The following is a 13,138-nucleotide window of genomic DNA, read 5'->3' on the forward strand; positions in this document are numbered from 1 at the left end:
CAGCCCTGGACAAAAGACCTTATCTCTACTAAGTCTACAGTAGAGTTGTGCCTATTCTAGCACAACCCTACAAGGTGAGTGTGGATAATTCACACCATTTTAACTCGTTTATCTAAACAATATTACCCTATTGTGCGCTCCTTTCTTCTTTTTTTCCCTCATCGTAAGGGGAATTTAGATTTGTCCTTGGTAAAAGACTATACAATGTATGGCGCTGTGCCTGGTGAGCTGTGGGGGGGCCGCAGTGCTCACCAAAGTGCCGTGGCCTTTTCAAACAGCTGATCAGTGGGGGTTCCAGGAGCATAGGTCATCAGTCTGTAGTTGCCCAATTTGTTTTTAAAATAACCGGGCATTTACAACACACTCGGCTTGTAATTGCCCTGCAGTGTTCTGGACTGCAGAGCTTGTGCTCATTCTCAGTTACTCTCTCTGTCAGGAGCTCCTGTGTTACAAGTACATAGAGGGGCGTTTCCAACCCTTGTGGCAGAGAAGTTTCCCCAGCCCCCTGCTCTGCATCGCCCACGTGGATTTGACATGGGACGGACTGTGTGAGCTGGCCATTATGTGTCTGAAAGGACTCCACATACTGCAGGTAAGATCCCGATTCCTGCCTGTATCGCAGCCGACGACTACATTCACAGTTCTGCTGGTTTCTATTAGAACCTGTCAACAGATTGTCGACAGACACTCCCCCTATTGCTTTCTGCAGCACAGAATTACTATCTTTTTACTATCATTTTTAATTGTACAATGCAATCAAAGTGCAAACTCTGTGCAGGGGATGCTGGGAGATTTCAGCACTGCGGGCAACAGAACTATGAATGCAGCTCTGGATTACAATACACACGGTGACACTTGTACAATACAAAATAAATAAAGCAACTGACTTATTATTCTGAAAGTTATCTACATGTCGTGTGTCTTCCTTGATTTTTGGAGGATCACCAGACCAGAAAAGTGGAAAAAAAAATATCTAAGTCAAGTTTGCCTTGAAAATGATAGGAAAAAAACTGACTCGGATCATGGACACGGATGACAATCTTGTGTGCCTCCGTTTTTCTTCATGGGCCCATTGACTTGAATGGGTCCGCGAACTGTTGTCCGTCAAAAAAATAGGACAGGTCATATTTTTTGGACGGACAGGAAACACGGATCACTGACGCGGATGACAAACGGTGCATCAATGGGTCCGCAGAAAATCACGGAAAACGAACAACGGATACGGATGCACACAGCGGTCGTGTGCATGAGGCCTTAGACAGAGGGGATGCCTTTATATCAGGGTTTTGTCTTACCCTGACAACCCCTTCTTGAAATGAAGCTGGCCTGGTGATCAGTTGCGATCACAGAAGAAGTGGTGGCCCAGTTATACATTTCCCCTCCATCCACGTAACACATGTACGGGTGCCTCGGCCAGTGCGGGAGTTGCTGATACTCTCCATAACTTCAGCTGATCCTCCGCCAGTTCTAAATGTAAGGCGGCTTCCAAGGGGGTGGGGAGTCCGACCTTTGGGACCTCCATCAGTTGACTGGAGTATAGCACCTCTTTCTTTGGGAGATCTAACACACCCATGCATTACACAGACAGCTCATTGATTTCAGTGGTCACCATGCAGTGCTTCAGTTTCCCCTGTGGTGGCGCTGCAGGGTAACTGAGCACTTGCTGCAGTGTTTCTCTGTTTCCAGCTGCAGGATGCTATGTCCTCCCCCAGGGATTGTGAAAAGCAGACATCCCATTTATAGGGTCCGTTAGGTTTCCGCTCAGAAGATGATTTTGGAGCGGAGACAAAAGTTAGTGCATGCTAGGACTTTTGTCTCCGCTCCAAAATCATCTTCTGAGCGGAAACCTAACAGACCCCATTAAAGTCTATGGGGTCCGTAGGCTCCGCTCGCCTCAGTTATGTGCCGAATCCGTCCTTTCCGTTTCCTGCTCCTATAACGGAATGTGAACTCAGCCTTATAGACAAGTGCCATTGCACCTTCTAGATCTAGAAGATCGTTCCACAATATGCCAGTTGGAGGGCGAGACTGTGTGTTCTGGGACTCGTTTGAAGCAAGAAATGTAAAACGAGTCCCATGAACCCTGTCGGCATTGGTGACTGTTAGGGAGGGTTCATTAAAGGGGTTCTCCCAGGAGTAGAATAGTGATGAGCTATCCTTTAGGATAGGTCATTGGTGTCTAATGGCGGTGGGTCTGACTCCAGAGATCAGCTGTTTATAGAGGATATGGTGCTCCGATGAGCGCTGCAGCCTCTTCGTAGACCAGCGCCGTCACGTTCACCGGTCACATGGACTAGGTGCATCTTAGTCCTTCCAAGTGAATGGGGCTGACGTGGTCCATGGTAAGTGGTGAGGAGGACGCAGCACTCAATGGATAAAACATAAATATTGGGGTTGTCCGGGTGTTTTAATATTGATGATCTATCCTCAGGATAGGTCATCAATATCTGATCAGCGGGGGTCTGACACCCGGCCCCCCCGCCGATCAGCTGTATGAGGAAACGGCGTGCGCAGTGCGTACGTGCCGTCTCCCTTCCCTCTTCTTGCTCTCTGTCTATGGGACAGCAGCAGCGGACAGGAAGAGAGAAGGAAGACAGCATGTGCGCACTCCGTCTCCCCATACAGCTGATCGGTGGGGTTCCCGGGTGTCGGACCCCCGCCGATCAGATATTGATGATCTATCCTGAGGATAGATCATCAACAGTAAAAGCCCAGAAAACTCTATCCCCTAGATCAGGCATGGCCAACCTGAGGCTCTCCAGCTGTTGCAAAACTACAACTCCCACCATGCTTAGACTGCCTAAAGCTATCAGCCTGCAGCAGGGCATGGTGGAAGTAGTAGTTTTACAACAGCTGGAGAGCGGCAGGTTGGCCATGCCTGCCCTAGATGGACATATTTGGAGGTCTTATTAGGGCAAATTCTGTAATTTCCATGTTCTGACCACTCACAGTCATAATGTGTTAGTTATTTAAGACGGACGTATAATTTAGGAATAGAAGGGGAAGACATTGCCCCATTGAGATGAGTGGTGTGACGAGGCAGCAGTGCTCCCACCACCTCGTTTAATAGCTGTGCGTATTTCGCCATCCGGACAGCCTGTTGTGTGCCTTATTAAAGTAGGCGAGGTGCACGCCATGGCGTCTTCATTATTCCTTGCACAAATCATCTTTTTCTGTTCCTGCAGAGATCAGGCTGTGGCCCTCGCTTTACACCTGCTAAGTCGCCGGCTATCAGCTTGATTAATAATTATCCAGAAGCTCTTAATTAGTTTCCTGGTGGTATTTATGCACATTCCGCTGGCACGGTAGTCAGAAGTCGGCGAGCTGTTTCCTCTTGGTCTTCCGCCAAACAAGTTTTTGTCGGAATCTGTTCATCCATTAGTTTGGCTGCATTTAGGAGGCCGACAGATTAGAAAGATAGGACTGCTTCCTTCCGGAAACGCCACACCGTCCGTGGGTTGTGTGGTTGTGTGAATGGAGCTGGTCTGCAATACCACGTACAACCTGAGGACAAGTGTGGCGCTGTTTCTGGAAGCAAGCAGCCACATCTTTCTAATCCCTTTTAGGGTACAGGATTTATGTGCAGGTGTTAGCAGGGAAATCCGTGCGGACAATCTGCATCAATTGGTGCGGTTTTTCACGCATACTAAGTGAATGGAGAAAATCCGGTCAGGAAATATAAAATAAATTGACCTGCTGCAGATTTTAAAATCCGTGCGGGAAAAAAAATCTGTATTGTGTGCATGAGAATTTCAAATTCTCATAGAATACAATGTACATAACCTACGGTGCAGATTTTCCGCACGCAATTCTGACCGTGTGCATTTAGCCATAATGGGGCTAACTCCTTAACTTTTTTTTTTGTATTCATTTCGACCAGTCTCTTCCAACGTTACTTGGAGGTAGCTCATCCTGAGCCCCCTGCTTCATGAATATAATACCAGCTAGATGGCGAAAGAGGCATAATGGTTGTGGTGACTTTATGGCGTATCTCTTCTCTCTCCATACAGCACAGCCTGGCGAAGACGTCACAGTGTCTGATCCAGAGGCTTCGACAGCAGGTAGAGAAGGCCATCGTGTCAGACATTGTCTCACGCGCAGAAAGGAGTCGATCCTTCGCCAGATCCTTAAACCTGGTGCCCTGGAACATGAATCGCTTTCCTATCAGGACCTTATACATTATTATATGGACAAATCTGCCGTCTGAATCCGTTACCACTGCTCAAATAAACGGCTCAGGATGCAGAAGAGATTTATATCCAGTGTCCATCTCTGTGTGCTGCGGCCGGTGGTAAATGGAGCCCTGTATGGGCAGGTAATCGTCAAGTTAATGTCAGTATGCACTCTTATGCCTATGGGGTTAGCCATAACACTGCCATATAATACAAGGTCATTTCTGTGCAACTTCATAAAGGGCGTCTGTCAGCAGATTTGTACCTATGACACTGGCTGACCTGTTACATGTGCGCTTGGCAGCTGAAGACATCTGTGTTGGTTCCATGTTCATATGTGCCCGCATTGCTGAGAAAATGATGTTTTAATATATGCAAATGAGCAAACCTCATCACTGCCTGGCCCTGTCAATCAAAGTGCAGAGGGCACTGCAGTTGCAGAGAGAGCAGAGCCTCTAGGTGTAATGTACAACGCCCCCGTTGCTCCTAGAGGCTCATTTGCATATATAAAACATCATTTTTCTCAGCAATGCGGGCACATATGAACATGGGACCAACACAGATGTCTTCAGCTGCCAAGCGCACATGTAACAGGTCAGGCCAGGTGTCATAGGTGCAAAACTGCTGACAGATGCCTTTTAAGTTCCCAGTCCGCCCCTGCTCCCATAAAATCTCAAAATACAAATGGCGCATTCGTTTTCAAGATTCTGAAGTGCGGCATCATTTGACGCTGCATGCATTTACAATTAACTAGAGCACGTCTGGTGTGAAAATCACTGGAAATGTGCTAGAAGGTCTTTGATCTGTTGTTGATGGGACCGGATTATCAGAAATCTGCTCCTATCAGAGGAAGTTCCTAATTTCTCTCTGCCCCTGGTATTTTAATTTTCCCGAAAGGTGAGGATCTTATCTGGGACCCCCACATTTATGACATATCCTGTGGATGTGCCTATGGGGAGGATACCCCTTTAATTAGCGATGTTGTTGTGCCATGAGCTGGATGATTAGACTACGTTCACATGACATTTTTGCGGCCGCCCCGTTCCTCTTAAATGCGTCTTGTAAAAGTCCTTGTGTAATCTGCGTGAGCGGGACAGGTCATTTAAGGTGGAAAGCGCACAGTACATTACTTTTTTTTTCCACACAAGGGGTTACGGTGATGTCTGGTCATGTAGAAGTCTCCAGGGGATGTTTAAGGGAAATGTCATTTTCTGCATGGAAAATATCCTGCTTTTAATGTTCCTCTGCTCATTAACAAAGCTCTGAGACTGCAGAGCCCACAGTAATGATATCTATCAGTGGCTGGGAGCCTGAAGACCACAGACGATCCGGAAGTACATCCTGTAAACTAGCAATTAGTAATCTCGTTAGCCCAATTCAGTGGCATACCTGACATAGAGGCAGGCTGTGCCAATGCCATGGAGCCTGGGACTGAACTGCTCCCAATTCTTCATTTCAGGCCTTCACTGAGTGAACTGATAAAATTATTTGTATCTGTAGCGGCCACTAGGGGGAGCACATTGCATACACATTTACACAGTTCCCTATCCGTATGCAATGAGCGCCACTTAATGGTAGTAACACATTTTTAAATAACCTTACACACAGGCTCCTATACCTACAAACAATGGGGGTTATTTCTTAAGACCAGCGTTTTGCACGTTCTTAATAACTCCTACATCTGGCGGTGGATCCACCAGAGTAATGAAGAGGTGCTGGCCTCTACATAATTTTATCGCATCCAGCGCCAGTCTAAATGTAAGCCAGCTTCCTTGCATCCTTACATTTAGATTATTTTCTACGCCTAAAACAGGCATAGAAAATGATGAATGAGACGGACCTCCCGGCCCTTCCCCGCCCACGCCATGCCACTTTTTTAGACCTGGCGTGAAATGGGAAAAGTCACAGATTTCGGCACAACTAACTGTTGCACCGCAAACGGCTCCTGAAATACGCCTAATATAGGCGAATTTCAGTATGATAAATGACCGCCAATATATTCAGTTACCGTACTTATTTTTTTTTTATATACCCCTTTTCAAGCATGGAGCAGATTTCTGCTATGAATGAAGACTCTCCCTGCTTCTGAGTGAAATGTATCTAGCTGTGCAGCTGAGAAAGGGAATAATATGGCTGAAAAAACATTAGGAAAAGGCCAACTGTTCCTTCACAGTTATATATGTACAGAGAAGCACTGCCATTATGCAATTTTTTTATTTTTGTAATTTTTTTTAAACCTCAGGTTACGCTTTAACAAGTTATGCCTGTTGCCATGGTTTACCATCGACCCTGTTATGGTGGCAATAACACCTGTGTTATCTGTTGAACTGTTACATAGCTGTGACTGTGTCTTTAAAGGGAGTCTCTCACCTCCAAAATCAAAAATTCTACAGTAAGGGTGCCTGCACACAATGCAGATTTCACGTTTATTTTCAGTGTGGATTTTCATGCCTAATTCAGTAGCAGCAAAGTCAATGAGATTTGACAGATCTCATGTACACTTTGCCCTTTTCTTCCGTGCAAAAATCGACCTGCTGTACGGATTTTGAAATGTGTGATTCCGCACTTTATCTATAGTGGTTTTCCCCATAGACTTTAATGGGGTTGTTAACATAAACAGAAAATCCACACAAAAAAAAACCTAAAATAAATAGTGTGGTTTTTAGCGCCTTTTATGGTGTAGATTTCATACAAACCTGCACCGTGTACATTACCCTAAGCGTCACATGAGATCTTGTCCATTTTCCAACCCCATGGGCCGTATTACAGGTGGCTCCTTTTATTATGTTAGAACCTGGATTCCTTTGTCCTGTCCAACTCTTCTCTTATGGTGTCTCTTCTCTTATGAAGACCCCCTACAAAGTTTCTCTACAGGTGAGGCTATACAGGCTTCAATATCACAGCTTGGGGATGTGTCCTTTTTTGTTGCAACTATTTCCCCTATTGAAGCTCAGGGGGCGTGTCCTTTCTACTGCAGCGTTCTGCCTATCACAGCTCAGGGGGGCATGGCCTTTCTACTGCAGCTTTCTGCCTATCACAGCTCAGGGGGGCATGTCCTTTCTACTGCAGCTTTCTGCCTATCACAGCTCAGGGGGGCGTTTCCTTTCTACTGCAGCTTTCTGCCTATCACAGCTCAGGGGGGCGTTTCCTTTCCATTGCAGCTATTTCCCTATCGCAGCTCAGGAGATATGGTCTTTCTGCTGCTGCTCTCTCCCTATCAAAGCTCAGGGGGCATGTCCTTTTTTTGCTGCAGCTCTCTCCCTGTAATTGCCATGGCATCTTACATCAGATCCAGCTGGTGGCAGCGGAAGGATGGAATTGAGCATGTGCGACAAGCTCACTTATGTTATTGAGGTGGATGGAAAAATCAAGAAAATACCAAACAGCAGGTGGCGCTGTACAGGTACAATTTATTAAATAACTGTGTGGCTATACTGCATTTTTAATTACGTGCAATTACATATGTATTCAGATCCAGATGGCTTGAAAAAATGTAGACTATTTTTCATGAGACAATCCCTTTAAATTGTCTATAGTTGAACAGAATAACCTTTGATGTAGTATGTCCCCTTGAAAAATGCCCAGTGAGGGTCAGCCTTAGGCTACTTTCACACTAGCGGCAGGGCGGATCCGACAGGCTGTTCGCCCTGTCGGATCTGTCCTGCCGCTATTTCGCCGGACTGCCGCTCCGTCCCCATTGATTATAATGGGGGCGCAGCACGGCGAGAGGCCGCCGGACTAAAAGTACTGCATGTTTGACTTTTTAGTCTGGCGGCCTCTCACCGCGCACTGCCATACTGCGCCGGAGCTCTGCCCCTGTCCCCATTATAGTCAATAGGGACGGAGCGGCGGCACGGTGAAATAGCGGCAGGACGGATCCGACAGGGTGAATCCGTCCTGCCGCTAGTCTAAGTACCCTTAGGTTGAATGGTAGCCTATGCACAACTCTTATTATGCCCAAATAGTACTGCGATACAGTATACAGATAATCACACAGTGTTGTCATCGAGGTCACCAAATAACACTGCCCTATCAGGAAACATAGATATATCCTGTGCAGCTGCCGTTCCATTAGATCAGGCATCGAATGCAAACTGCTGGTGCCCAACCATCCATGCCAGTGCTGTGGTGATAAGTGATGGGTCTTGGTTGACCACCCATAAGAGGTGCCCTGCACCTAAGCTAGTCTGATATTTCTGTCAGTCTCAGTTCTGCATCAAGCACTGAAATGACAGATTAGCTCCATAGGTGGCACCACCGATGGTACCTTCTGTAACCAAGTCATGTGGCACGTTACAGGATGCTTTAATCTTGATGTTCCTTTAAGATTTAACATCTGCAGTGTAGATTATTTCAAGAAAACAACCATTGCTTTGCATCCTGTAGAGATTACGCTAAATTAACAATCTATACAACATGACCTATAGTTTAGAACCATAGGACTCGTCTCGGTTAAAGGAGCCCAGCACAATTTAGATGAAACTCTGTAATCCTGCACAACCCGAGAATTAAGTCCCATAATCCTATTGAGTCCTGTTTCAGACTAATAAAACATCTCTTTGAAAACGCCAGTGATAATATTAGGTCCAGGCCACCCCTACGGGATAATGTCATCATTGATGAGTTCCTTGCAAGCTGCGGGATTACATGTATTGTACAGTACCTTCTAAAGACCCACGTGACACGTCCACATTTAATAATTCACTAGGTCCTCCAAGCAACAGCAGTGTATACTGTATATGGATTGGATGGATGATACCCTGGTGGAGATTCCAGTTAGAAATTCCATTGGTAGTGCTGTCCCTTGAACGAAAGAAGGGTTGCAGCCACAGTGATTCTTAAAAGGGCATCTTAGAACACTATTTCACAGTTTACATATAGGGGTTGTGGAAGACTAGTTGGTCAGCACACGCTGGAATGCACGCCGCACGGGACAGGACAGGCTCCACGTGTAGTAAACGAAAAAATCCCAGCAGACGTGACTTGATGCTCTTTCATAGACTTTATTGTCATAAATCAATATGTCCCATCATTTAGGACGCGTTTCGGCTAGACTGCCTTTTTTCAACAGTCTAGCCGAAACGCGTCCTAAATGATGGGGCATATTGATTTATGACAATAAAGTCTATGAAAGAGCATCAAGTCACGTCTGCTGGGATTTTTTCGTTTACATATAGGGGTTGTCCTAAGAAAATCTATTGTCATGGTCCTGATAGGGTTGTTGCGGGTATTGAAAAATCGATACCCAATCGATACTTTTTTACAAGTGTCGATTCGGTACTGTGATTTGCACTTTTTCGATACTGGGCTGCGCAGCCCATTATCTCCTATGACACAACATGGCGCTCCGCCAGAAAGACAGTGGAGAAGGCGGGAGAGAGAAGGCGGGAGAGAGAGAGGGAGAAGGAGGGAGGGATTCCCTCCCTCCTATGACGCTGCCGCCGCTGAGCCCAATGGAGTAAGCGGGCTCTGAAGATGCCTGCATCACTGCCACCAATGACTGTGTGCGTTTAATTAAAGGAGGAGGAGGGACGGGGGAGGTAATAAACTGCTGCGCCGTCTGACTCTGAGACGAGTGAGCGCTGAGTTCAGCGAACTACACCAGCGGCAGCGGAGCAGCCTCCTCCGTCCTGACTCCTGAGTCACTCACACTTGTCTTGTGTGCTGCGCCGTCTGACTGAGATGAGTGAGTGCTGAGCTCAGCGAACGGCACCAGTGGCAGCGGAGCAGCCTCCTCCTCCGTCCTGACTCCTAACTGAGTCACTCACGTTTGTCTTGTGTGCTGCGCCGTCTGACTGAGACGAGTGAGCGTCAGCCCGAGCCCCAGAGTCAGTGAGACTGAAAAGCAGCCAGCCCAGCATAGCAGGTACCTAGCCTAGCCCACAGCCAGATCCAGTGCAAGAGTGATGATTAGCCTGCCTCAAAATAAAGGCAGGCAAAAACCATATCTATAAGGAAGACAGCCAGCAAGATTTGGGGTTAATGTGACTCATTAACCCCAATCTTGCCACTACCCATGTTTTAAACATGATGGGGGTCACTTATTTTTAATGTCAGGCTGGGCGCATGCTTTTGGAGTCTTTGGCATGGACCCCATGTGCCTCAAATTAATAGTAAGTGACCCCCAAAGTACCATCTAAGGCTACTTTCACACTTGCGTTTGAACGGATCCGATCATATTAATGCAGACGGAGGCTCCGTTCAGTACGGATCCGTCTGCATTAATAACTTAGAAAAATTTCTAAGTGCGAAAGTAGCCTGAGCGGATCCGTTCAGACTTTCAATGTAAAGTCAATGGGGGACGGATCCGCTTGAAGATTGAGCCATATGGTGTCATCTTCAAGCGGATCCGTTCCCATTATAAGTCTGGACGGATCCGCACGGCCAGGTGGACAGCTGAACGCTGCAAGCAGCGTTCAGCTGTCCGCCTGGCCGTGCGGAGGCTGAATGCCGCCAGACTGATGCAGTCTGAGCGGATCCGCATCCATTCAGACTGCATCAGGGCTGGACGGAAGCGTTCTGCTCCGCTCGTGAGCTCCTTCAAACTAAGACTACTTTCACACTTGTGTCTGAGGCGGATCCGCTCATATAATGCAGACGGTGGCTCCGTTCAGAATGGATCCGTCTGCATTATATTGTTAACAAAAATTCTAAGTGTGAAAGTAGCTTCAGACGGATCCGTCCAGACTTTTACATTGAAAGTCAATGGGGGACGGATCCGTTTGAAGATTGAGCCATATTGTGTCATCTTCAAACGGATCCGTCCCCATTGACTTCCATTGTAAACATTGTAAGTCTGGACGGATCGCTCGCCTCCGCACGGCCAGGCGGACACCCGAACGCTGCAAGGAGCGTTCAGGTGTCCGCCTGCTGAGCGGAGGCTGAACGCTGCCAGACTGATGCATTCTGAGCGGATCCGCGTCCACTCAGAATGCATTAGGGCTGGACGGATGCGTTCGGGGCCGCTTGTGAGCCCCTTCAAACGGACACCCGAACGCTAGTGTGAAAGTAGCCTAAGGGGGGAAATAGTTATTAAATAAAAAGTGTAAAAAAAAAAACCCACCAAAATATGAAGTATAAATGACCCCCTTTTCCCAATTTCACATATATAAAATATATAAATAATAAACATATTACATATCGCCACGTCAGAAAAGTCCAAACTATTAAAATATAAAAAAAAATCTAGGTGGTGCACGCCGGAACAGAAAAAAATTAATAAAAACTGCGCGATTCGCCATTTTTAAACATGTGGAATGCACGTGGCTTTTTTGGTTTATTTTTTTTCGCATGGTATCGAGTATCGCAATACTTTTTCATGGTATCGAAACCGAATCAAAAATTTGGTATCGCAACAACTCTAGGTCCTGAATAAATATGGGATCAGATGGAGAGGAAGACACTATATTAAGCCCATGATCTCAAGAGCAGCAGCTTCATCTTAGGATCAGAATACCTGAAAGAAGAGGCAGATTCCGGGCTTGGTCTCTGTGCCCACCTGTAGATGACATCTTATACACCAGACTGTATCTTTAGATTTTCAGGTGTCCACTGGGTCCCCACCACATGTTGGGCTTTCTAACAGTCTTGACAAATGGCATCAATCAGGAACCAAGGAGTTAACCCAGATCTAACCCCCCTCCCCTCCCCTGCTGCTTGGTCATATATGTTCCATCTCGGTGGCCCCACAAACCACTAAGAAAATATACTACACTTGATCCTAGCGAGAGGCCAAGACCTGTTGAAATCCTCAGTTATTGCCTGCACTATACTCCAGAGCTGCATTCACAATTCTGCTGGTGGCCATTGGAATACCCCCCCCCCCTCCAATAGTGAATTGAATGTTGTCTTTTAAAAAAAAATACAATTTTCCCCGCAAAAAAAATGCCCTCATAATGCTGTGTGAATGGAGAAGTAAAAAAGTTATGGGTCTTGGAATGTGGGAAGATAAAAACAAAAACCTAAAAATGAAAATTGGCCGTGGTGAATAATGTTGATGGCCTATTCATAGGAGAGATCATTAATATCGGATTGATGGGGGTCCGAGCCCCACTGATCAGCTGATTTAAAAGGCCCCTAAACAGAAGCGTTAAAGTATGTTCACCCGACGGATTTTAAACTATGATGCGGTTTCTGCCGTGGTTTTTTTCATTTTGAATGCTGCGGTCCCGCTCTCTGTTTAGCTCCATTGAATGAGGATAAACCACGAGCAGGCTCCCGCCGCAGCTTTCCGAGGTGTCCGTGCGGTAACTGCGCCAGGAATGGACCTGTACATTCTTGGCGCGGTCTGGAAAACTACATGTGAAAAATCCACCGCCGCACGTATTGCGGTGTGCCTGCCCATTGAAAACAGGAGACGGTTTCAGTGCAGATTCGGCGCAGTTTGCCTCTGAAACCTGTGTCAAAAATCCATTGTGTGATAACCTTACAAATCTTACAGATATCTTCGATCCTAACAAAATAAATACTATTCAACATTTTGCAACGAAAAGAGCAGAACAAGAATATATTTTGGTTACAGGACACTTTTCAAAGCTATTATTTTTGCTAAAGGACATTTAACTAATTACTGACAGATGGGATGCGCAGAAATTAGCATATTCCAAATGATTGCTTTTTCTTCGCAATCTGAGAATATACGCTAGATATACAGTAGTTGCAGAAAGTTGTAATTCACACTTTGTCCTGTAGAGGTCGCATGAACTATCATACAAACTTTCATTGACTATACAGCAAGAAAATTACTATAGAAGCATTTTTCTCAGTTTATTTAAAGGGATACTCCAGAACGAGCTGAGTGCTCTAAGCAGTACCTCCATTGGACCGAAATAGGTAGTGGTAGCAAGCGCAGGGCTAGGGCTTACTGTTATGTTATACCTTACTGTAAAAGCTGTTAAAATGCTCACAGAGATAATCTATGCAATATGTATCCCGAAAGGTTATGTATGGGTAGTGCAGCATCCCAC

General features: G+C 46.1%; 1 protein-coding gene across 1 annotated transcript in view; it reads left to right on the top strand.

Annotated features, from left to right (window-relative positions):
* Positions 1–4,310, top strand: part of KPTN (kaptin, actin binding protein) — a 29,384-nt gene extending 25,074 nt beyond the window's left edge. The window contains exons 11-12 of the mRNA XM_044306513.1: positions 437–592; positions 4,011–4,310. Of these exons, the coding sequence (XP_044162448.1) occupies positions 437–592; positions 4,011–4,295 (441 nt within the window). The 3' untranslated portion in view covers positions 4,296–4,310. The remainder of the gene's footprint in view (positions 1–436; positions 593–4,010) is intronic.
* The last annotated feature ends 8,828 nt before the right edge of the window (positions 4,311–13,138 follow it).

This window comes from Bufo gargarizans, chromosome 9 (genome assembly GCF_014858855.1).
Source record: "Bufo gargarizans isolate SCDJY-AF-19 chromosome 9, ASM1485885v1, whole genome shotgun sequence".
Lineage (NCBI taxonomy): Eukaryota > Metazoa > Chordata > Amphibia > Anura > Bufonidae > Bufo > Bufo gargarizans.